The 25,913-nt window shown below is 37.3% G+C and overlaps 1 protein-coding gene across 1 annotated transcript in view; it reads right to left on the reverse strand.

Moving 5' to 3' along the window:
* Positions 1-669: 669 nt before the first annotated feature.
* Positions 670-25,913, reverse strand: part of LOC129882542 (N-terminal acetyltransferase B complex auxiliary subunit NAA25) — a 36,319-nt gene continuing 11,075 nt past the window's right edge. The window contains exons 11-19 of the mRNA XM_055956889.1: positions 20,334-20,464; positions 18,015-18,091; positions 14,738-14,812; positions 14,390-14,582; positions 12,998-13,117; positions 11,274-11,412; positions 11,076-11,116; positions 3,091-3,354; positions 670-1,744 (exon numbers count right to left, since the gene is read on the reverse strand). Of these exons, the coding sequence (XP_055812864.1) occupies positions 1,055-1,744; positions 3,091-3,354; positions 11,076-11,116; positions 11,274-11,412; positions 12,998-13,117; positions 14,390-14,582; positions 14,738-14,812; positions 18,015-18,091; positions 20,334-20,464 (1,730 nt within the window). The 3' untranslated portion in view covers positions 670-1,054. The remainder of the gene's footprint in view (positions 1,745-3,090; positions 3,355-11,075; positions 11,117-11,273; positions 11,413-12,997; positions 13,118-14,389; positions 14,583-14,737; positions 14,813-18,014; positions 18,092-20,333; positions 20,465-25,913) is intronic.

A 25,913-nucleotide genomic window follows, 5' to 3' on the forward strand; every position in this document is an offset into this window, starting at 1 on the left:
CCTATATATATATATAAAATCTAGCAAAACATTACAAAAGTAATATAAAGTGTACAATTGAGGTTCAAATGTGGCAACAGATTATATATATATACACAAACAATCTAGCAAAAAGATTTCAAAAGTAATATAAAGTGTACAATTTGAGGTTTAAATGTGGCAACGGGTGGTATAGTTAACGGATGAGGATTGAAGGTGATTGGGTAGGTGGGAAAGGTATAATGAAATCAAAATGTCAATTTTGCAATTTAATTTTCCTACTAATATTAGGAAAACCATATATATATATATATATGCTTCTATTAAACCGAGGGTCTCTCGAAAACAGTCGTCCTACCTTGATAGGAGTAAGGTCTGCATACACTTTACCCTCTCCAAACCCCACGTTATGAAATTTTACTGGGTTGTTGTTGTATTAGGAAAACCATATTTTTTTAAAACACTTTTGACCACTAAACATGAAAAAATTAAAAAACATTTTCTAAAATATATTTCCGTCCAAACCAAACACAACCGAAGTAGTTAACAAGCTTCATTCAATGCACTTATTTAGGCTAATACATTAACAAATTAATCGACAAACTTGTTAGTACTGTGCTAGTTTAAATGAATAAGAAATGCTTGATACCTCCCACCGAGGTCATTGCAAGCATAAAGTGGCCCAACGACTATCAACAATGCCAAGAAATTATATCAGTACTCTCTTTGTACAGTGACATGAATCAATCATCCATCCTCTTTTCTAGTGTTGCAGAAACTATTACACCAATATCAACAGGTAACAACCAATCAAATCCTTAAAGTTTCTTGTACTAAAACAAACATTACATACAGGCAAAACGAATGAGATACTCAGAAAATAAATTTCATGTTTATTGTACATAATTGAAACCTGAAAGAAAAATTTGGACGTTGTAGAACATGTAACGTTGGATGAGATAACAGCCCTGATCAGTCCACTGGGAAAAAAAATTGGGAAAAGCAATACCCAGAACAACAAGATCATCACTTGGAACAACTCCCCTCAACACAGAAAAATCCAATATTTCCCCAGCTATAACTGAGTTTTCAGTTCCTTCAATGATTTGATTTTTGAATCACAAATTCTGAGGAAATTAGATAAAACAGTACGCTGACTAGTAACGATTTTTCTAGTAATATCAGCAGGACTCCAAGACTGCAATGCTCGAGTGATCGGATCACCAAGACCTTTATCAATTGTTGAAGACGAGGTTAAAGTTTCAAGAACTCGGTAGACCTTCCCGGGTCCCAAGTCTCCATCTTTTTGAAGTGATGAAAGTATAATTTCCGACTTGTCATTGTCTGACTTGCTGATTTGTTGATTTAACCATTGTTTAACCAGCTCTATAGTCTCGCATACAGAACGGATTGAATCATGTACTTCTTGAGATAACTCAACATTACAGTGCTCTGGAGGTCCACCTTTCTTTTTTCTCTTTCCTGAAGGCAATAACAACCTGGCACAACACTGAATGACCATAATATGCCAAGCTAAAGGTTCAGTCACCAATAGCACCAGATGAGGAAGATCACATCCGGGTGATGACTCTAGTGGTCCCATCGATCTGACTTTATCCAGGATATACTTCTTCAGAACCAAATTCACAAGAAGCCATGTAGTACCATTCTTATTTGAATCTCTATCTAATTCATGAGAATAAAGATTCCAAGCATTTAAAAATACAAGAAAGTTCATCCAATCAATCAGATTGCCACTCCATGCCTGAATGAAAGTGAGGACACTTGTAAAAATTTGGTCTATCACAAAACTGACAGTTTAACAGTTGACACCAGACAGCAAATAATGAAAGTTTGGGACAAAACAACCTAGAAATAGCATCCTTTATGTCTAAGATAGTTTTGAGCTGCATCGAAGAATAAATGATAATCCTTCAAACGCAACATGAAGATTCTTTTACAACTAATAAAAGCAATTCTCTCTTCTCTTTATTTCAACAGTCCAACAGGAACAATATGCAACTTCTTATGCATTTTTGCAGCTTTGAATTACAAAGGGCGTACTAACCTAAATCAACCAACTTTACTTCAACAGGAAGTTTCTCCCCTCTCATAAGTGTGATAACCCCAGTAATATAATTAGCCACAAGAAGTGCACTGTGATTTGGCCAGGCCCTATTGCATAGTTGTCTCCATTGAAATCAGTTTCAATATGATATATATCTAGGCTATTTTTTCATACTTATCATAACCTTTAACCTTTTCATTGTCCTTTTATAGTGATGTATATACCAGCTTTAAGAGATATTCATCCTCATAATTTCTGATTGAAGTCGTAAGTATTATAGTCTCCTCAGTTTCTCCTCTCGCATGTTCCCAAGAACATGCACCCTAGAGATACTTCAAAACAGCTGAAAATTTCTGGGTTACTCCATCCCCAATCAAGCATAATGCAAATAATCTTTCTAGTATCTACTTCAGAATGAACTTGGAAACAGCCTCTAGCAGAAATGCAAGGTAAGGCTGCGTACAATAGACCCTTGTGGTCGGGCCCTTCCCCGGACTCTGCGCATGGCGGGAGCTTTAGTGCACCGGGCTACCCTTTTTTTTATTTACTTCAGAATGAAGAAAAAAAATGAAAAAAAATGAAATGTTCAAAATGCTGTATGGAACTAAACCTCTAGCTTTTATATGTTAGAAAACGAAGGTACTATTACTAAAAGTTAATGTTGATCACCAAACAAATACAAAGGTTATTCGATGCCCAAAGCCTCTTTGAAATCTCAGTAGTTGTAACTTCTGAAATTTCAATTTGAGGAATGCAGTAATGCACCTCATCTATTTCTTCAGTGAAAAGCCCACTTTCCTAAGTAGAACTTGTACAGTTAGGAATTCCAAACCTCCTTGAAGACTATCCCAACCATTACAATGATGCAAAGAGATAAGAAATAATGACAACAAAATTCATGATAGTAAGGGCTCCATAAGTATGTTTGTATTTATCAAAACTGAAGCAAGAAACAGAAAACGGAAAGTACTTTAACAAACAAAAATTAATAGCTTTGGAAGCATCCTCAATTCCTCACACGGAGTAAAAACACAAGAATTTACCTCTGCATCATTAAGGCCACTCGAAATATCAAAAGCCAGCCCTACAGCATCCTGGAAGGAAAATCCCAAGATATTGGCATACCGCTCGAGTAACAACCTCAGCTCCGATGGTAGCTTAGGATCAAAGACAGAACCATTTGCTTCAACACTTCCCTTGACAGACGATGAAGCACATTGAATTGAGAGATAGACAATTCTTGGTAACAGGGACCTCTTCTCAATTGTTTTAACCACTTTATCTTGAGACTGTTTGATTTGATCATCCTGCAATAAAGCATAAAAGCAATTACAAAGTGAGGATTTTTTTCCCACAAGCTTAACATTAAGGAGAGCTTCTACATGAATGTCATACATAAAAGAAAGAATCATCAAAACTATTAACAATAAGAAAATTGAACAGGGGGCATAGTCTCGAGTCCTGATGTCAACCGGAATCTGGCTCAAATTAACCAGACTACTTCAGTGATCGAACTATTGCTAAGAATTCCAAACCATAGCTGACAAAGAATAGTTCAACTAAACATATAAAATAACATGTACGATGTTGTCGGTTTTTCTATAAAGAAATTAAGAAAATAACAGAGAAAGACTTTGAGAGAAAAATACTGCAATGAGGCCAAAGAGGATTATTTTATTTTGTTTTCTTGGACTCTACATTTATAAGAACAAAAACAGTAAAAAGATAATGGTAAACGAGCCTGGAATATCTCTGCAAAATGTCTTAATAAACTAATTACTAATAAATAGGAAAAACTAGCTAATCAACTATTAACTTGGATTTATTCAAAAACTAAGCAGTAAAATAAAGTAACTGCAGTTCAAACGCATAATTCTAACAGTCCTCCTTGCTTGAGGAACTGCAGATTCTGGACTTGGCTGGAATTGACCTCATGAACAAAGTTGTCAATTCATCTTTTGTCTTGCAAGGCTTGTGTGCAACTTGTGTTAAATTAAATAAGAAGTTTTTATCTCTCATTTCAACTTGTAAAATCTCTTGCTCAGTGGAATCAAAGATCCGACAATATTTATCTTCAAATAATAATTTAAATCCTTTTTTCCACTAATTGACCAACACTCAACAAACTTTTACCAGTATCAGGCACATAAAGAACATCTTCAATTATTTTTGTACCTGAACTTGAATTGATTGCAACAGACCATTTTCCTTTTACAGGAATATAGTCACCATAAAGGCATTCAAAAGCTATCATTTTTTATCGTCGAAACCGCCGACTTCACCTCCTTCCTCGCTATCTTATAAAGTTCCCTATTCGTCCACTTCTCCACTTCATCCTTGCTTTCTATCAACTTCGCATACGCCATCTTCTTTGCTTCCACCTCCCCTTGTACTTCTCCATTCTACCACTAGTCCCCTCGATGCCGACTACGACTACCTGTCGAGACTCCCAACACTTCCCTTGCTACAATCGTAATACAACTAGCCGTCCTATCCCACATACTGTTCGCATCTCCACTAGTATCTCAGGCCCCCATATCCTTCAATTTCTCTCCTATCTCCAGGGCACTAGCCGTGGTCAAACTCCCCCATTTGATCCTAGGTCGGTCATCCCCGACCCTCTTCTTCCTCATCATTTTGATCCCTAAATCCATCACCAAGAGCTTATGTCGGGTTGTAAGGTTGTTGATCGGAATGACCTTACAGTCTTTGCACAGACCTTTATCATCCTTCCTAAGGAGTAGAAAATCTATATGAGTCTTAGCCACCGAACTACGGAAGGTTACCAAGTAGTCCTCATTCTTTGGGAAACTCGAATTGCCTATCACCAACCCAAATGCTCTTGCGAAATCCAAAAGTGAAACTCCTCCTCCATTTTTGTCCCCGAAGCCAAAGTCTCCATGCACATCATCATACCCTCCCGAAATAGACCCGATGTGCCCATTGAAATCCCCTCCCACGAAAAGCTTCTCAGTAGGCGGTATGCCTCCCACTAACTCATCCAAATCCTCCCAAAAGTGCCTCTTATCCTCCTCGCCTAAGCTCGTTTGCGGCGCATAAGCACTAATAATGTTCAACGTGATCCCTTCAATGACCACCTTAATCGACATCATCCTATCAGTGACTCTCCTAACCTCCACCACCTGATCCCTTAAATCACTGTCTACTAAAATTCCTACCTCATTCCTATACTTCGATCTACCGGAGAACCAAAGCTTATACCCGTCTACCTCCTTAGCTTTTGAACCTACCCATTTGGTCTCTTGGACACAGGCTATATTGATCTTCCTCTTTCTTAGAATCTTAACTAGCTCTATGGATTTTCCCGTTAACGTCCCAATGTTCCAAGAACCAACTCTCAATCTAGACACTCCTTTAACCCACTTACCCCTCCTTACCCTCGCCCCCGTCCCTGAGTGAGAACATGACCCTAGTCTACCATCACTACCCAAAGCCACGAAAACGCGTATGAACTGATAAATTATTCAAATGTCTAAAGTTAGCAAAATGCAACTACAAGTGTATGAACAAAGAATAGATATGGGAAGCTATGGAAACCGGAGGTACCAACTCCAGTTGAAATGAAGCTGGTTGCCACCGAAAAACATTGTTCACTTCGGAGTGTTGTTCACATCGGCTTACCAACAAGCTCCTTTTCCTCTTAGGCAATTTATCGAACAGATGGGGTGCATTCAAAATCAAAGTTGCACAGTCAACAACCCCAAACCCAACAAGCTAGAACTGTAAAACTTGCAGCAGCAGTTCTGAAATCAGAAGTTTCAATGAGAAATGGGGAAAGTTAGCTGTTGAAATCGGGCCGTGTAGAAGCAGATATTCAGGTCCACCGCCTGAAACTCTGAAGACTAATGAAGAATCGGTATGCTTCGTTGTACAAAAAGATCCCTACTTTGCTCCAACTTATGTTTAGTAAGACGAGAGGGTAATAAAGAGAAACCTCTATGCCCCAGATCAGAAATCCCTTAAAAATAGGGATTCTAGTACACAGACCCATGTGGGAAGAAAAAAGCTGTCAAAAGTGGTGGTACCCACTGACACACATGACAGTCACATGCCCTTTTTAATGAAGGATGCTGCCTTGGACCTCAATAAAAGGCCAGAATTTTTAAATGAAGGAACCAGTGGGCCGGACCCAGCAAGTCTGGTCATTTTTAATAGCACAACAATGTCAACCCAGCCCATCTTCAAAGAAGACGGGATTTTTCAAGATACAAAAAGCCAGTTATGTATGCAGCATAGAACAGAACAGAGCAACGAGAAGGAGATGTCAATAATCAGTTCGAGTGATGTTTTGATAGATGCTGTCTTGCAAACCACGAAGGATCCAAAGTCGCAAATACTGATTAGGGACGAGATGGACAGGGGAGTGGAGGAAGTTCCATGCAATACACTACAGCAAAGATTAGTGACCTCCATTGAAGAATGGGAGGTTGAAGAGGCTGAGCCTTTGCGCACACAACAACAACGTTCAATTACAGAAAGAGAGAGATGTCTGTTTGGGTAAAACAAAATCTGATCAGATTGGGGAAATTACTTGGTGCCGACTTCCAAGGCCATGAACAAGAAGCTTTGGAACTTCTATTACAGGTGGATAGTGCCAGACAAGCCAGACATCAGGATGCTGCAGTGGTTTATAAGAAGACAAGGCTCAAAGGTTCTAAAGAATTGAAAAGCTATTTGATGTGAAATTCAAGAGTGGTGGGGGCAGACAAAAGGGGAGAAATTTCCTAACCATTTCATGATGCAATTCAAACTAGTATCATGGAATGTAAGGGGTTTAAATAATAGAGATAAGAGGAGGGTTATCAAGAACATTATGGGGGACTGGAAAGCTGACATCATTTGTTTACAAGAAACCAAATTACAGGAGGAAATCATTGGGTTGGTAAGGCAGATTGGGGGGGGGGGAGGGGGGGGGGGGTAGATGCGTCAAAATGGCATGTTTGGAGGCAAGTGGAACAAGAGGAGGGATAATGAGGTTATGGGATAGTAGAATATGGAAGGGGGAGGTACTAGAGACAGGGTCCTATACTATAACCTGTAAATTTGAATCACAAGTGCAGGACTTTTCCTGCCACATTACAGGAGTTTATGCACCAAATTGCTATGTGGAAAGAAGATTAGTATGGGAAGAAATCGGCTCTATCGGAGGATTAATTGAAGGTTCATGGGCAATATGTGGAGACTTCAATGTGGCCAGATATGCTTCAGAAAAGAAAAATTGTACTAGGAGAACAATAGGGATGAGAGAGTTTTCCGATCTGATTGAGGATTTGAATCTAATTGATCTCCAACTGGGAAATGCGAAGTTCACTTGGTTTAAAGGGGATAACCGTCAGATAGCTTCAAGAATTGACAGGATCCTGGTATCTCAAGAATGGGATGATGCTTTTAGCAACCTGAAACAGTATACTATGCAAAGAATAATGTCAGATCACTCCCCAATCGCTCTTCAAGGTGGTTCCTGGAAGAAGAACAAAAGTTATTTCAAATTTGAGAATTGGTGGTTAAGGACTGATGGGTTCACAGATAGAGTTAGGATGTGGTGGAACTCATTTGATTATACTGGGAATCCTGACTACATCTTGACATCTAAATTAAAAGCTTTGAAACATCAATTGAAGGAATGGAGTAGAAGTGAGCAAGGAAGTCTTGGCCAACAGAGGAAGAAAGTTCTGGAAAAGCTGGTGACTAGGAAAATATTGCCACTGATAGAGCTTTAACAGAAGATGAAGCAATGGAAAAGGCAACTTTACTTTTGAACCTGAATGGTTGAATAAAAAATGAAGAGATATACTGGAGACAAAGGTCAAGATCTCTTTGGCTAAAGGAAGGGGACAAGAATACCAAGTTCTTCCATAAAATGGCTAATGCACACAAGAGATATAACAACATAGATCAACTACTTGTTCAGGGGAATATAGTCCAAGAACCAGAAAGGATCCAAGGGGAAATAGTGGAGTTCTACCAGATGATAGAAACAGTTATTTACATATGCAGATGATACTCTTCCAATTACTTATTTGGGTATGCCTTTAGGGGACAAATCCAACTCCTTGGAAATTTGGAATGGGGTGATTGAGAAGTGTGAGATGAAACTAGCAAGGTGGAAGTCTTAGTACCTCTCACTTGGAGGAAGGCCAACTCTGATCAACTCTGTGCTTGATGCGCTCCCAACATATATGATGTCTTTATTTCCTGTCCCACCAGGAGTCATTAATAGGTTGGACAACATCAGGAGAAAGTTTTTATGGCAAGGCAACAAGGAAAGGATGGGGTATCACTTAGTCAAATGGGAAAAAGTGATTAATGATAAGAGAGTTGGGGGTTTGGGGATAAAGAACCTGAAGAATCAAAGCAAAGCTCTGAGAATGAAGTGGCTTTGGAGGTACTCCAATGATAATCAGAATTTATGGGGCAGTCATAAAAGCAAAATATGAGGAGAGTGATAATTGGATGACAAAAGAAGTTACCACTCCCTATGGTGTTAGTTTGTGGAAATCTATCAGATCACGCTGGAATGAATCCAAACCAAACACCAAGATTAAAGTGGTAGATGGCACTAAAACTAGATTTTGTAAGGAGGACTGGCATGAGGCGGGAAATATGGAGACACTCTTCCCAGATATACACAATTTGGTTTCTCAGCAGCAAAGTACAATAGCTGAACTATGGACCCCTCATGGGTGGAATTTTGTATTTAGAAGGCACCTCAATGATTGGAAAATTCCGAGAGTTACAGAATTCTTCAGCATCATTGAACAATTTAATGGCTTGGAGACAGGGAAGGACATATTGCAGTGGTTGGGGAACTAACTGTAAAGAGACTTTTAAAGTAAGTGCAACATATAGGAAGTTGAACCATCCAATTATGCCGGCACCTAAATGACCCTGGAAACACATCTGGAAGGCCAAGATCCCACACAAAGTGGCCTGCTTTGTGTGGTTACTGGCTAAGGAAGCTGTGTTGACATAGGATAATTTGATGAAGAGGGGGATTCCTCTATGTTCTAGATGTTTTTTTATGGGGAAACGGCAGAGACAGTCAATCAATTGTTCATCCGGTGTAAGGTCACTGGCCAATTGTGGAGTCTATTCCTAAGGCTCAAAAACATCTCATGGGCCATGCTTGGTAGAATTTCAGAGGCCTTATACAGTTGGGAAGAAGCAGGATCATAAGCAAAGAACAGAAGCAACTGGAGAATCATTCCTGCTACTATTTGGTGGACTATTTGGAAAGAGAGAAATCTTAAGAGTTTTTGAGAACAGGGAAAGTAATATACAACAAGTAAAACTAAATTGTATTCTAACTTTGTGTTTTTGGTGTAATCAGATTTACTCTAATGACACTGTCTCTATCATTGATGTTTTAGACACATTATAGGGATAGGACAGTACCTTTAGAGTTCATTATGTAAATATGGTTTTCAGTACAACCCATGTACTGATTTACAGAAATAGAAACAGTTGCCAATCTCAAAAAAATATGATCTAACTAATTTTCCCTTGCAATATACTCTTTTATTTTATTTGTTATGTAAACACTCTTTTTTAAAGATGCAACTTGAAAAACACCAATCATGTATAATTCTACGACTTCAACAAACACAAGAAGAATGATAGACTGCTTCGTCAGACTCGTCTATGGAATAGTTACCCTACTTTCTCCTTAACCATTGTGAAATATTTACCCTTGCAGATTAGTCCATGTAGCACAGCATCTGTCTATTCCCTGAGTAGATCTGATCAATGATAGAATGCCTATTTATTTCATATAGTGTTTGTACTATTTCAAGTGATTGTGATATTGAGTATGCATACAAATTGCAGATGGAACCTTTGCAAAAGGGGGTTAATGGAAGAGGTTGTACAAAACATTTAAAATAATTCAACATTCAAGAACTTCCAGAAAACTTCGTGTCAGTTCTTTTTCATATAAAGAAGAAATATGGATTAATTACTTTGGGTATTAACAAATCAACTTTGGTTTTACCAACAAGGGTGGTGGTAGAGTGGTAAGTACTCATTCATCCTTAACTAGAGGTCTTGAGTTCGAGTCCCCCTTGGGTACGGAGTCGCCTTTGTTAGGGAGCGGTTTACCCCTCAATGTGAGACTTCCCGGCGAGAATCCAGATTTAGTCGGGCTCCAATGTGGGTACCGGACACCGGGTGGGAAACCAAAAAAACAAAATCAACTTTGGTTTTTTTGACGGTAGAATGCACTTTGATTTCGGTAAGTGATTTCCCTTGCCAGCGTGCAATTGGTCGTGTGTGCTCAGTCTAATTTTCTACCATTATTTCAATGATTCATTTGTTTTTAACTTTCTTCAGCCTATGTTCAATAGTATGCTACTATTCTTAGGTTTGTCAGATCAAATGAAACCATTTTTTTTTCTGAAGTTAAATTGAATTGTTAGACAAAGACATTTTGAAAGTTCCACTCTAAAACATATTAACAAAATCAATTGAACGAAAGATTATACTAGAAAGGCAAATTAGTCATATTTTTTATATATTAATGATAAATAGGTTAAAAGAATTGTTACCCAAAAAAAAAAAGGAAATGCAAGCATAATATCGTAAATCACAAGGGAAATTAGTATTACAAAGTTGAACCTGGAAGGAGGTCTCTAAAATTATCCCTGTAATTAATCCTGACATGAAATTGCACCCAAAGGTGTGGCCTAGAGGTCAATCAAGTGGGTTGAGAACCATGAGGTTTCAGGTTCAAATCCCAACTGAGACAAAAATACTAATGATGGTTTCTTCCCATCTTTCCTAATCTTAGTGGTTGGAGTTACCGGGTACCTATGCTAGTTGGGGTGGCAAGTTTCCGCGTAATCAGTGAGGAGTGTGCGAGCTGGCCCAAACACCACGGTTAATAGAGAAAAAAATCTTGACGCAACTTTAAAAATTTTAATCTTGAAATGAACTCTACCATGTACTCTTGTACATCCCCTTGAATAAACATCAAACTAGTGTATACAATATAAAAGACAAAAATTCATACCAAGGTTTGTCCGGTGCAATAAGATACTCCTTCAAATGGCTCTGCACACAAAGACAGGGAGTCATCTTAAAGACATTACATATGCAGTAAACATTGGAAAGAAAATTTACTACAGCAAGGCCGATAAAAATTTATCCGCACTAGAAAAATTACATAAAATTGTCCCAAATCATATGAACAGGTGCATCATATACTAACCTAAGAGATAATTTTTGTCATAAGTTGGCGTCCACCAGGGACGCAGCTGCAATTCTTCATTGAAGGTCAATGATTTGGTTCCAATTTCATCTGAGAGTTCAAGAAACTGAACTCCTTGTTTCAAGCTTTCCAGAATGCCCTAAGCAATCCCAAAATGAAAATTTGTCACTAACACATTACAGTAGAATACGTTTAAATACCCCACCCTAGCAAGTTTTCAGTAACGGAAGCACAAGTGTGTAAACCTTCCTACCTTTCAAATATATATATACACACATACACACACACACACACACACACACACACACACACACACACACACACACACACGGTTTTGCTAAACTTACTGCCCACATGTTTAATTCTCTAAGAGTACATGCTAGGACATTAAAGATGAGGGTATTTTTTTCCATAACCCAAATTCCTCAACTTTTCACCTGCATCCCAGAGACGTTATCTGGAACCTATCTATAACACTTCAGGCAACAGGGAGCAAAATCTTGAATGTGTATGATTTCTTAATTTACTAAGTTTTTAGTGCCACTATTTATGGATCAGCTTATGGTGTACATAGTATTTTGCTTCCTTTCTGACTTCATGATGCCTGTTTGAATGTTTTAGAAAGATTCAAACACGTATTCTTCCCATGCGGCTTTAATTTTTCTCTTCAATTATATTGAACAAATGCAGTATCAAATAGAATAAATTATTATCATGTTAATTGTTCAATTGTAATTAATTTTATTTTCACTGAACTCAGCAATACTCACTATTTAGTACATCATTGTTCGTCTGGAAGTCTTGCAAAAGTTCAATTCCCCAGAAGAACTCATCATGTCATTACCTTTCCTTGGCATCAGAATTTGTTATGTCGCTGGAAAGTTTTGCAGAAATGCTTCTAAAAGAAGACTGCAGAGGAGGATAGAAAAGAAATTTGGGACTGGGCTGCTGGAGTTTAATCAGGAAACAAAATAAGAGAGAAACGCAGAGGGAGGGAGGATTAGGGATTTTGATGAAATCCTTGAGCTTAGTGGTAGATTAAATACTTTGAAGTCTTCCACTTGGTCAAGTGTTCGAGACTCGTATCAATGAGAATCAATAAAGACATAAATCCCCTCATTTTTAATGTGCTGGCATGTATTGTTGGGGGTATTTTGGAGAATTAAAATGTGACGATGCTAACCTACTAACTTCATGTAGTAGGTTAGTAAAACCCACATGTGTGTGTGTGTTACACCCTGAAACTTGCTGGGAAAAGTAGAACCATTAAAATCCATCAAAATTAACAGATAAAGCACATAAATGCGTTCGGCTTTATAGGTCATAATACCACTTCTGATAGCAAGTATCCTAAAACCAACAGCATTGACCAACTTGACCATAAGCTCTTTTTACAGAAAATAAAAATTACAGAACCATAAGCGCTATTTACTAAATTATGTTATCTAGTTAATCAGCTGATGCTAAATTTAAAAGATAACAAAGAAAAGAGTCAAGGGGAAAGAGAAAAATGTATGCATTTTCTTCTTTTTGACCTATTGTTTCAAGTTTGACAGATTTATCTATAGTTTCACTTTATTCAATCAACGGGGAAAGTGAAGATTAGGTGAAATAGGTGTCCAATCCAACAATCCTAGGGCTAAAATGTATTTCAAAGTGATTGCAGACACAAACATGCAAACAAAGAACAGAAGAAAAACTTAGGTGACAAGAAAAAAGGTTACCTCCCCTTCTTCAATGTTATTTGCTTTCTGCTTTAACTGCAGAATGGGTATTTCAATCTTTGCCATCAAATACTGGCTAGATTGTCGCAATCGCTCCTTGAACTGAACAAATTCAATAACCTAAAAAAGTTCACAAATGAAGATTTTGTTACCATTGTGCTAACTCATTTGTATGATTACTAATTTATCCTTTCGTTCAACAAGGGAACCATTTGAAATGATACTAAAAGCGAATCATTATGATAAGCAGTGTAAGCTTCTAAACCAGAAAATAAATAATTGCCCCAACAAATACCCACTCCGAACTCACATCGCAAGAACTAAGTTGTCCAGAAAGAGCTAAAGGTACTTCCTGTTAGTCTCTTTCCGCACTCGCTATAACAAGAGAAAAGGTTGACAACAGTGGAAAAAGCAATTACCAAACCACGTCTGCGCAAAATGCTCTCAAAACTGCTAAAAACAACTTAACCTTACTTTACTTACTTTGGAAGAAGAGTACAGACTGTACAAATAAAGGTAAGAGAATTCATGTACTATTTTAGGAAATAGGTACTTCACAAGTTCACTGACCTTCAGCTAAAAGGCTACTTCCTATATAGACGCAGGATTCCTACACTAATATAAGAGGCTAGTTTCCTTCTTCTAATGTTGAAAGCAACAGAAAGCAAAGAACAAGAGGAGTCCCAGTGAGACTAAACGTGATGCCACAGGGCACACATGCTATACCCTCCAAAATGATAGCAACTGGATTGCAAGTTTAAATCTATTCATTTAAACCTCAACAAAAACAGTTCCACAAATATTACGAACTAAACTAAGAACAGGTCAGCAAGTAGGATTCAAGCCTATGACGGAAACAATCTGATATCTATCGTGTGGTCTAATTTAACCTGGCCAAGTAGCACTCTCGTCAATAGCAAAGTCGCTTATTGACTTCCATCAACAGCGTGAATGCCAAAATATCTTTATATCTTGTAGTTTGACATGCATTCATAACAGGCCAAGTCGTACTCTCACCAATAGCATACAACTAGCCAAGTTGTGCTCACGTCAATCTCATCAGAGCTTTGTAAAAGAGAGAGAACGGAGGGAAGATTTGAGATGGCAAAAAAGAGCAATCTAAGCCAAAGATGACAAGAAAAAAGGGACAAGTGCATTTTGAAACTTGGATTACAACATCAATTTGCTTTTAGAATGTTTGATAATTTATCTTCAACAACTAATGTTGGATAAATCATATAAGTATTTAGTTTCCACATTAGAAAAAACGCATACTCTTAAAGCTGAGATTATTCTATTTGAACAAAAAGAACCCACCATAACACAGCTTGAACTGGGATGGTAAATTTAGAACTGTAAACACCGAAAGGATGATATTCATAGGTCACTTACTTTAGAATAACTTCGATGACGATATGCAAGAAATGTAAGATCAGCAGATTCTCTGAAGTGATCATCCATGAATCTTAAATAATCCCTCAAAATATCTGTTGAATCAGCCCACAATGGCGATGCTAACATCTGTGGCAAAATGTGGTGTGATACAGTTTCCAACAATATGTTCTTCACATCCAATGTTTTATACCTACATAGGAAGAGCAGAACTATTACCATATAAGACAGACAGAAGCGTAAACAATGAAATCCCAAAGAACTGATTTCCAAAATGACAGAAACAAAACATAATACAAACATGTAATGTGCTGATTTCTGGGGGACCAAGACGAAACTAGTTCTTACCATTCATAAGCCAACGGAAGAGAATTCCAGTGAGAGTACAAATGCAACAGCAAAATCTTGTACTGTGAAACATGTCTGTCAACCATTCACCATAGATATCACACGTCATAAAAACAATCTTTAAAGAGAATCCAAGCACTTAAAAGATATCAAGTATCATGAAGGATTATCAAAATTCAGATCAGCACAGTTCTATGATCATATGACAAGGAACTAAAGTTTTTATAGCATATGACTTCAATAGCTGAAACTCTATATATGTAGAGAAGTAACAATAAAAATTCATTCCAAATTTTATATTAAAAGATGGGTAAATTAAAGCTTCAGGCTTCCTGCAATAGTTTAAAGCTATGCCACTTGTGCAACAAGAACAAAGAATAGTATGGCATCATTCTCGGCAGCCCATTCTCTCTTAATCTGCACTAACTTTCACTTTCCCAATTGGTTATCTTCAAATGTCCCCCCCCCCCCCCTGATTTTGTTAGCAATGGAGGGTCTCAATCAGATGATCAGGACAGCTAAGGATAATGGATGGGTCAGAGGCTTTGGAATTCAGTTAAATGTTGGTGATGGTTCTGAAATCATTAATTATATGCAGATGACTCCCCTGTTTTTAGTGAGGCTGAAGTGGATCAGATAAGGCATCTTAGGGCAATCCTGGTTACTTTTTAAGCTATTTCTGTCTTACATGTGAACTGGAGTAAAAGCTTCTTATTTCCAGTCAACCAAGTACCAAATTTGAAACTTCTTGCAAGCAACTGAGGAGAGAGTTTCTTGGCAAGGCAACAAAGAGAACAGAAGCAGCAACCTGGTGAGATGGGATTTATCACTCTCAATAAGATTTAAGGTGGTATGGGCATTAAAAATCTGAGGCTACACAACAGACGTCTTTTGCAAAAATGGCTATGGAGGTTAAACATGGAAGATATGGCACTGTGGAGAAATTTCATCATTCAGAAGTATGGATTGGTAAATCAGTGGATCACAAATGAAGTTACAAGTGCATATGGCACTAGTGTCTGTAGATCCATAAGAAATCAGTGGAAGGATTTTTGGGGCAAAGTAGATATCGCAGTGAGAGATGGGAGTAAGACTGAGTTCTGGGAGGATCCATGGACAACTTGAAGTCTACCTTCCCTATTCTATATATATAAGCCTCCAAAAGCATGCTAAGATACAACGAATTTGGACTCAACAAGGTTGAGATTTGAATTTCAGAATGGCTCTCAATGACCAGGAAATTGAGAGTCTTGCCTCAATGCTTCAACTTCTGCATACTTCCAGTGGTATTACAGAGAACTTAGATCAACTTAAATAGGGGTTGGACAGCAAAGACAAAGTTTCAGTCATGTCAATAGCAATTTGAATCACGAAAGACACCAGAAAGTGAATTGGCCTTGGAAGATCCTTTGGAAAGCTAAAGTTCCAGTAAAGGTAATGTTTTGTTTGGTTGGTGGTAAGGAAAGCATGTCTTACTCAAGATAAGTTACAAAGAAGAGGTCTTCAAATTTGTTCAAGATGTCTATTATGTGGTCAAGAAGGTGAAATAATGAGCATTTTTTCCTACACTGCAAGACAACTACGAATGTGTGGCACATGTTCATTTGTATATTGGGGTTTAAATCGGTCGGGCCTAGCTCTACACTGGAGTTTTTGAGCATTTGGAACAATGCGGGGAGGAGAAACAGCAAAGAGGACTGCTGGCAAATAATCCCTGCTTGTATTTAATGGATAGTCTGGAAGGAGAGGATATCATCAAGACATTTAGAAAATACTAGCAATACCATCCAGAAGATTAGGATGAATTATCTTAGTCAATTCTTCTTTTGGTGTAAGCATAATTTTTATTTTATTTTATTTTTATTTTTATTTATTTTTTTATTTTTTTATTTTTTTTTTTTTGTGTGTGTGTGGGGGGGGGGGGGGGGGGGGGGTAGGAGAATTAGTAGATTGAATTGGCAGTGTATAAGGTTGCAAGTTTTTTGAATAGGAGATCCCTTATACTTTTGAACGTTTGTAAGTTTGACAACTCCATACCTTTTGGGAAGGTTTATTAATACAAATGATTACCTAATTTTTTTACAAAAAAAATTAAAAATACCTCCCCTATGATCTTTTTTTGATAAGGAATAACATCCCCTAGAATGAGCTGTCCAGGTCTTCGAGTACTTTCATAGAAATCTATCACACGCTTTCGCAAAGTATTTACCCTCTCTCCGTTCCAATTACATGACACTCTTTCTGTTTTGGAGAGACCCAAAATGTTCAATACCATTCCATTTCCACACAACGTTGAGTACTTTTGAGCATTTACGAACATTAGCACCTTAGAACCAAATTTCCATCTTTCCTTGGTAATCATTTTTTTTCTTTTTTTCTTTTTTTTGGTTTCCCACCCTGTATCTGGTGCTTGCTTTGGAGCCCAACCACTCCGGATTTGAGTCGGAAAGTCCCATTTCCTGTGGGGAAATCTGGTTAAGGATGGACGGGTAAGTACCACCCCACCACAACTTTTGGTGGTGGATGACATTCACAATACCATTTGCCTTTAAAGAATTCCCTTTCTTGAGTTGCCCAAATTCATACTTCATGGACTACTCAGTTATCTAACATAAGTAGAACAGATGATCTCAAGGAAAAACACTCTTTTGACATTGTTCACATCCCAAGAAGATACGGAACAACCCAACCCATTCACATACACCTCATAAAGTTTGACCATTCTATTGTATATGTAAATATTAAAGAGTGACAGTCTGCTGGCCAATGGAGAATATAGACCAGCGAAAATGTGCATAAAATAGAAGTTCCTCATTAGATATCATCACCTGCTGCTAGTATCAATTGCTCACATGTACATGCATGTGAGTGTATATTGCAGATTCAATACATCTTCAACAAATTTTATGGTCCATATGCCCGCTTGCTGATTACTGCACGCCAAATTTAGTTTAATGTAACAAATTAGCCTCTGGCTACCATATCTATAACTTCTGCATTTAAGACCATTACCAAATCTCCCAGATCTAATAAACACTATCTTGGAGAGGCAACAAGTGCATGGTGTGCAAGACATGAACCTCAAAATTAGAATGAAAATAAAGAACGGAATCCATCAATCAAGTCTACCATATTATGGACATTTTTTGTAAGTCATCCATCAGTTAACATGTCTTCGCTTTTTTGCACATTCATGAAAGGTATAAATCTGATCAATGGGTTAGCAAATTATGAATGTGCTAAATTAGAAGCCATATAAGAATTAAAACCTTCTAACCTTCGTACTGTCAAACCAAATTCCAAGATCATAACTGATTCCACCAGATACCCGATGTGCCTAGTACGCCAAAAGAGCTACAGCCAGGGTAAGAAGATTGATCAGTTGGACAGTTACACAAGAAAATTACAAGACTTCTCCTTGTTATGTCAATAGAAAGTAAGATAGTGACTCAGCAATGGGAAATTATGAAAATCCAAATCATCTTAAAGTCAAAGACATACACAAGCTGAAAGCAATCACTAAACAGACTCAGAGACAGTAAAGGCACATTTGGCCGATCTCCCAAATATGATTATTTTGAAAGCACTTCTGCCAAAAAGAACTCACAGAGAAGTTCTTGGGGAGAACTGTAATTTGTATTCAGACAATCCATTTGAGAAGGGTTTTGGTCAGTACTAGAGAAACGTTTTTGTTTAGCCCATCTTTTCAAAAAGTGATTCTGAGTGTCAAACTAAGAAAAAGAACATCTACATATTCACTTTACAGTTAGTATAATTTAAATAAATAACATATTTTAAATATTTATTACGAAAAGCTTAATTAAGCTTTTGATTTTACTTGATTAAAATGTAAAAACAAAATCGCAAATACATAAAAGATTAATCAATATAAATTTTACTTAAATCAACGTAACTTGCACGGTTTTGCAAAACCAGCCCTCATACTAGGACTTTCCTCGACTTAACACCTCTATTTAGCAAAAAAAAAAATGCATAATAAACACCATTGACCATTATCCATGCTTTTGTGGCATAGATTTAGATATATGACAAAAGTGTGTCAATTACACTTGTAAGGAACGTGGATGTAATGACAAGAAAGAAATTAGAAGACAAGATAACATTTCACTCTTTTTTGCTTTTTTCTTTTACTTTTTCTCTCTTTTTCCCATTCTCCTTCCTGCAGCATCCTCCTCGTCCCCTTTTCAAGAGAAGAAGGCCCTCTCTTCTTTCTTCACTTTTTCACCAACAAAGCACCCATCTCATACATCCACAGAAACTAATAGCCATGTGTTCCTACATTGTAAGTAACATCACAAGTTTGGGCTCTTTCTATCTCTTTGGCTAGGGAGGAACGGACAATGCCAGAGCATACTGCAGATTTACTGAACTGTTAGATCAGAAGGGGTGGAAGCAAGAGTCAAAAAAAGTGGTGGAAACCAATACCAGCTTGTATTTGGTGGAACAGTTGGAAGGAAAGAAATGATAGGATTTTTGAAGGAAGATCTAGTTCCTTACAAAAGATCAAATGGAACTGTATTACCTATATATGTCCTTGGTAAAGAACAATGTATAGAAGAGGAAGTACAAATAGTGGACTTCTTAGGAGCTTTGTAATTAGTTGCACTTGTAAATTATTTTTGGAGGTGGCCAGCCTACCCTTAAGATCAATGAATACAAGTTACCAGTTCCAAAAAAAAATGGTTTTTCCGGGGAAAAAAAGGTTAATTTCCAAAAAAGTTTGGTCAAACAGGCTATAAACCAAGTTTTGCAAACAAAAGTAAGCAATTTAACATATTGGGGCACATCACATTTCCACATATTTCTACATGTGGCTCATAATTTTAGTGGAAGGGAGATGAAAACATGTCAAAATATTGATGGAAAAAACATTAACTCTTAGAGAAAGCATACATTCACGAAAATAAGCCAGCATGATGACGACTTCATGCATGATCAGATAGTGCTAGACGGCAGTACTAGTTTTAGATCATTAAAACACAAATTTTAGCCAGAAGGTTATTTCGAGCTTGTAATTCAGATAATATATCAACTACTTTTTGGAATCTTCAAGAATAAGGAAAGGACCTGCAACACTTCTCGACATACAAAACCACGTATCCTCTAAAAAATATTCTTAAATGTACTTTATTTTTCAAAACTGGTAACTGTACTGTCGAGGACATAATTAAGAAATAAAATGTGTAATCTCTCTAACTATTTAAAATTTAATTGAAATCATTATCAAATAGAATTTCCACGTGCTTAGCTCATCAAAAAGAATCAAGCCTGCACACTAGGGACATGTTGAAGACATAATTTAGAAAATAAAAAGTTCTCTCTCTAACAGCTTAATCTTTTAGATGAAATAGTCACACACTTCAACATGTTCAAAGCTACCAACCAAGAAAACATGTCAGGTAACAAGATTTGATCTTTAATTACTAGAAAACCATTTAAAGGAATATCTTGTTAAAATAAAGACTACTAGACATAATATGGTGCAGTTTGAACCTGCAGCTTTCGAGTCACACAATTGTGGTTGTAATATACAAAATGAATAGAGCACTATAATACCATATGGAAAAATACAAACCTGGACCAACAAGTTACATGCCATAGACAGAAGATCTTCGCCATACATACTCTCTTGAGCATCCAAATCTTTTGATAGTGGGAGATTTTCACAGTACATTTGTGTCATCTTTACAGCTGTTGTCTCCAGCTCTGGAAAAGAAAAATGGCAATACTTTAGGAGCCAGCATCATATCAGGGTTAATGCATGACATAGGATACAATCATGCTTGAACAAAAGCAATATGCAACAAGTTCCATCTAATCGATTTCTCCAAATTTTAGTTCTCTCGGCAACAAGTTTAATCCAAACTAGCTTACAAGTTGCTATAGCCATTTCTCGATATTTAGCTTCTACACTATATTGAGAAACCACACGTTGTTTCTTACTCTTCCAAAACACCAAATTACCTCCTACTGAAACATAATATGTGAATGTAGAACATCTAGCAAAGTGTGATCTTGCCTAATCAATATCTGTACATCCAATGATATGATCATGGCCTCGATGCTCGAAGAGTAGTCCTTTACCTGGAGTCGATTTTATATATCGCAGAATACGATCAGCCGCATCCCAATGACTATCACAAGGGGGGGACGTAAACTGACTTGCATCACTCACATAAAAAGAAATGCCAGGTCTAGTCATGGTAAGATAATTGAACTTTTCAACTAGCCATCTACACCTTCTAGGATCGCTGAGTGGCTCCCCTGTCCTAGCAAGAGCTTAGCATTCAAATCCAAAAGAATTTCAATGGGTCTGCATCCCATCATTCTTGTCTCCTCAAGAATGTCTAAGGCATACTTGCGTTGCGAAATAACAATACTTGATCTGGACTGAGCAACCTCAATACCTAGAAAATACTTCAATCTGCGGAGGTCTTTAGTCAGAAAATGCTAAAAGAGATGTTGCTTCAAATTAATAATAACATCCTGATCATTGTCGGTGATAACGATATCGTCAACATAAACTATCAAACAGATACACAAATTTGGTGTAGAATGTCGATAAAATTCAGAGTGATCAACTCCACTACGAGTCATGTCAAACTCCTGAATTACTGTGTTTGAACTTTCCAAACCAAGCTCGAGAAGACTGTTTCAAACCATAGAATGACCTGCGCAATCGACATACAATGCTACCAGACTCCCCATGAACAACTAAACTAGGTGGTTGTTCCATATAGACCTCTTCCTTAAGACACCTTGGAGAAGCATTCTTAATGTCCAAGTGATGAGGAGGCCAATGGCGTACGGCAAGCCATAGATAGAAAAAGGCAGACAAATGCTATTTTACCCACGAGAGAGAAAATATCACTGTAATACAGCTAATATGAGAATACCCTATAGCAAAAGTGAACTTGAAATAGAGAGAAAACACTACTGGAAATTCAAATTAGTTGGAAACAGTGCAGCAATAGCCGAAAAGTGCTCGAAATCTCGTATAAACTATATGAATGGTCTCAAAATCAATAGATGATTTGATATTTTAACAAGAATATTGCCAGAAAACTGGTGGAACAAGCTCATGCATTGGCCCGTGGAACTAACGGGATCGCTGGAACCCTAGATCTAGCTGCAGCATGAGGATGCATGAGAATCTTGCGAATGGCGACACTGGTTGGGCTTTGGTCATCGTAGATGGTTGGACCTTGTGGTGGTGTTGAATTTTGCACAACACCAACAAAAACAGAGATAGTTGTGAGTGGTCATCGAAATTTGCACAATGACTGTTGAGTTCACTGAATGATGCACAGCGATACTTTTGGAAAAAGTGGCCTGAAAGAGGATTACGCACTCAGCACGTGGTGTAGATCTCGCCGAAGAAGGCTACTTTCAATGGCGAGTGGGGGCATGTGGAAGGTTTTATGGTGGCGAGAGGTCAGAGAGCCCATGGTGGTGTTGGTTTTTGCACAACACTGACAGATACGGGGTTGATGCAAAACAGCCCTAGAAAGTCGACAGAATTTAACGCACAGCGATTGTTTTGACCTAAGTTTCTTTTATCAGATATTTCTCACCAATGCTCTGATACCATGTGAGAAATATAAGAGAAAAATATTATTGAATTATGTATCTACATTATTACACTAAGGGCATGTTTGAATTGGCTTTTGGGCTTATGACTTATAAGACAAAAGCCATAAGTTAGAAATCTTAATTTATGGTTTTTGACTTATTTTTGTTATTTTGGCTTAAAAATAAGTGTTTATAAGCACTCTTTAACTTTACCCAAACACTTCAAAACTACTTAAAAGCTATTTTAGCTTAAAAGCACCTAAAATAAGGCAATCCAAACAGGCATTAAGCCCTATTTATAGACACTACATCATAATCCTTATCCAAGTAGGATTCAATATACTATTTCTATTACTATTCTTATTCTAATTCTAACACTACTTGTGCTATTCAACCTATTGATGATCCTTGTTGGAATAGGAAACAAAGATATCATGTATGTCGGAAAAGCATCAAGAACTAAATTAGTGAGAGTCAATCTACCAAGTACCACCCAATGATAGATATTGAGTCTTCCATTTGGCCAATTTCTTCTCAGATTTCTCAATCACATTATTCTAGATTTCTACAGATTTGGACTTAGATCCCATAGGCATTCCTAGGTAGATAGTTTGTAGGGAACCAACTTCACCACCTAGGATTGCAACCAAAAGCTCCATATTTATGACATCATTGAGGGGGTACAAAAAACTTTTTCTCCAGTTGACGTGTAAGCCAGATACCCCTTCAAACAATACCAGAATCACCATCAGCAATCTAAGTTGTTCTTCTTCAGCATCACAAATATGAGTGTATCATCTGCATAGTGTATATGAGTCAACTTCAAGTTTTAGCTATGTTGTTAAGTCCCTCCATAGCTAACAAAAACAGAAAGGGTGACAAAGGACCTCTTTGCCTAAGAAGGCCCCTTTGTTGATAAATCTAATTCTATTCAGATTTAATCAAATTTAAACCTGATTCTGATCTCATTTTGATATGATCAGATCTCTAATCCTAATTAGTCAAATTCTTATCTGATTTAGTTTCCCAAAGTATAGAGATTTTATTTTGTTTCCTTAATTGCATATTTCATAATACATAGTTAGGATTCTGTTATGTATAAATACCTCTATAATTGGCGCTGTGAGAAATATTGAAGAGGAATATTATTGAATTGTGTATCTACATTATTACACATAGATCCTATTTATAGACACTACAATACAATCCATTATCAAGTAAGATACTAATTATTATTTCTATTCCTACTACTATTCCTATTCCTATTCCTATACATATACCTATTCTACGTAGGGTTGTATATACCTATTCCTATTCTAACACTCCCTCAAGCTAGTGCATACAAGTCATGTGTACCTAGCTTGTTACAAATGTAATTAATACGAGGACCGATAAGGGACTTGGTGAGATATCTGCGAGTTAATCACTAACTTCACAAAATTGATAGTCAATCTCAATGTGATCAGTCTTCTCATATAATACTAGATTTGATGCATAATGCCAGTCAATCTCAATGTTCTTGGTCTTCTAATGAAATAATGAATTTGATGCATAATGTCGATAAAACACAAAATGATAAATTCCTGAATTGCAGTGCTGAATTTTCCAAACAAAGCTTGAAAAGACTGTTTCATACCATAAAGTGACTTACACAATTGACATACAAGGCTACCAGACTCCCTTGAGCAACAAAACTCCGTGGTTGCTCCATGTTGACTTCTTCACATTACAACGGTTGCCGAAAGTGCTTAAAATTTGATATAAAATATATGGATCGTCTTGGAATCAATAGACCAAGTCGACATTAAACAAGAATGATATTAGATTTGATGGTTGAAAGTGGTCATAATCAAAAAAATAAAATTATATGGTAGGGTTGGAATGATGGCATGACCCTACTGAGAAAGAGAATGTTATGGATAGGGTCGGAATGATCGCACGACCCTACTGAAAAATAGAAATTATATGGATAGGGTCGAAATGATGGCAAAACCCTACACAAATAAGAGAGTAGTCATCGAAAAGATGGCACGGTGCTACGCAAATCGGATATGAAAAAGCAGTCACCGGAAAAATGGCACGGTGCTAACAAATAAGATGTGAAAAAGTAGTCACCAGAATGATGCACGATGCTACACAAATCAGATATGAGAAAGTAGTCCAGAAAAATGCATGGTACTACGCAAATTAAATATGAAAAAGTAGTCACCGAAAAGATGCACAGTGTTATGCAAATTAGATATGAGAAAATAGTCACCAGAAAGATACACGGTGACCCCGAGTCCCCGACTTTTGCAAACATAATCATTGGCTAGACAGCAGCATATATGGGTAATAGTTGTCCACCGGCAACGGAAGCTCTTTGATTCTCTACCAAGATCGTAGAGGCTCTGATACCATGTGAAAAATATTGAAGAACTATTCCAATTCCTATTCCTACTCTAAGTAGGTTTGTATATACCTATTCCTATTCTAACAGGCCGTATAGATACACTTGAGAATTAATGAAATCTCTCTTCTCAAAGTCTACATCCTGTGTACTCTGATAAACTCCTGCAGGTGAACCATTAATTGAGGACTGAAAAGCTCACTGTTGAGATGCAATATTTGATCCAATGAATCCATTTCTGCCCAAAGCCAGTCCTCTCCAGAAGACACAATACATATCTCAGTTTACAGGGTCATATATTTTCTCAATGTCTAGCTTGCAAAGTATACCAGGTTTCTTCTGCTTCAGTCTTGAGTCCGCTGCTTCATTTGCAACAAGGACAGAATCCATGATTTACCTTCCTTTAATAAAGGTCATCTGCTGAGAATATACCAGCTTTGCCATTACTCCTTTCAATCTCTCTGTCAGCACTTGAAAATAATTTGTACATGCTACCTATCAAACTAATGGGCCTGAACTCCCTTAGTTCCTTGGCACCCTTCTTCTTGGGGATAAGGGCTATGAAAGCAGCATTGAGACTTCTTTCAAAAACTTCTTGATCATAGAAGTTATGGAAGGAATTCATGATGTCCTGTTTTACTATCTCCCAACATTTAATGAAGAAATCTGGTCCAGGTGCTTTATCAGTTGAACACATTTTTAAACATCTCAAAATTTCTTCTTCAAATTTACATTGTAGGGACTCCTTTGCCACCTCTGATAATACTGGACAATTTGTAATACGTCTGAGTATTAACTTTGGTAATTATCAACTATCTCTCCAATTCTGGTTGGTTCCTTGGTTAGTTCACCCTATATAGCAGTTGGTCAATATTGTTGCATCTCTTATGTGCATTTGCCATTTTATGCAAAACCCAGAGAGACCTTGATTTCTGCCTCCAAGATATTTGTTCATTTTTTTAATCAATTCCTCGTATTCAATGGTAACTGCTGCCCTCCTAACTGTCTCCTCTTCTGTTAAAATTCTGTCTTCGAGAAATGCATCAAGTTCTGCCATTTTTTCTAACAGTTTCTTCATCTGTGAGCCAAAATTTCCATCTACACTCATGTATACAATCTACATTATACCTAGCACCATTTGAACTATTGACAACCATGATAAGGGCCGAGCATTTACTCTTTCCATCAAGAGAA

The sequence above is a fragment of the Solanum dulcamara genome, chromosome 3 (genome assembly GCF_947179165.1).
Source record: "Solanum dulcamara chromosome 3, daSolDulc1.2, whole genome shotgun sequence".
Taxonomy (NCBI): domain Eukaryota; kingdom Viridiplantae; phylum Streptophyta; class Magnoliopsida; order Solanales; family Solanaceae; genus Solanum; species Solanum dulcamara.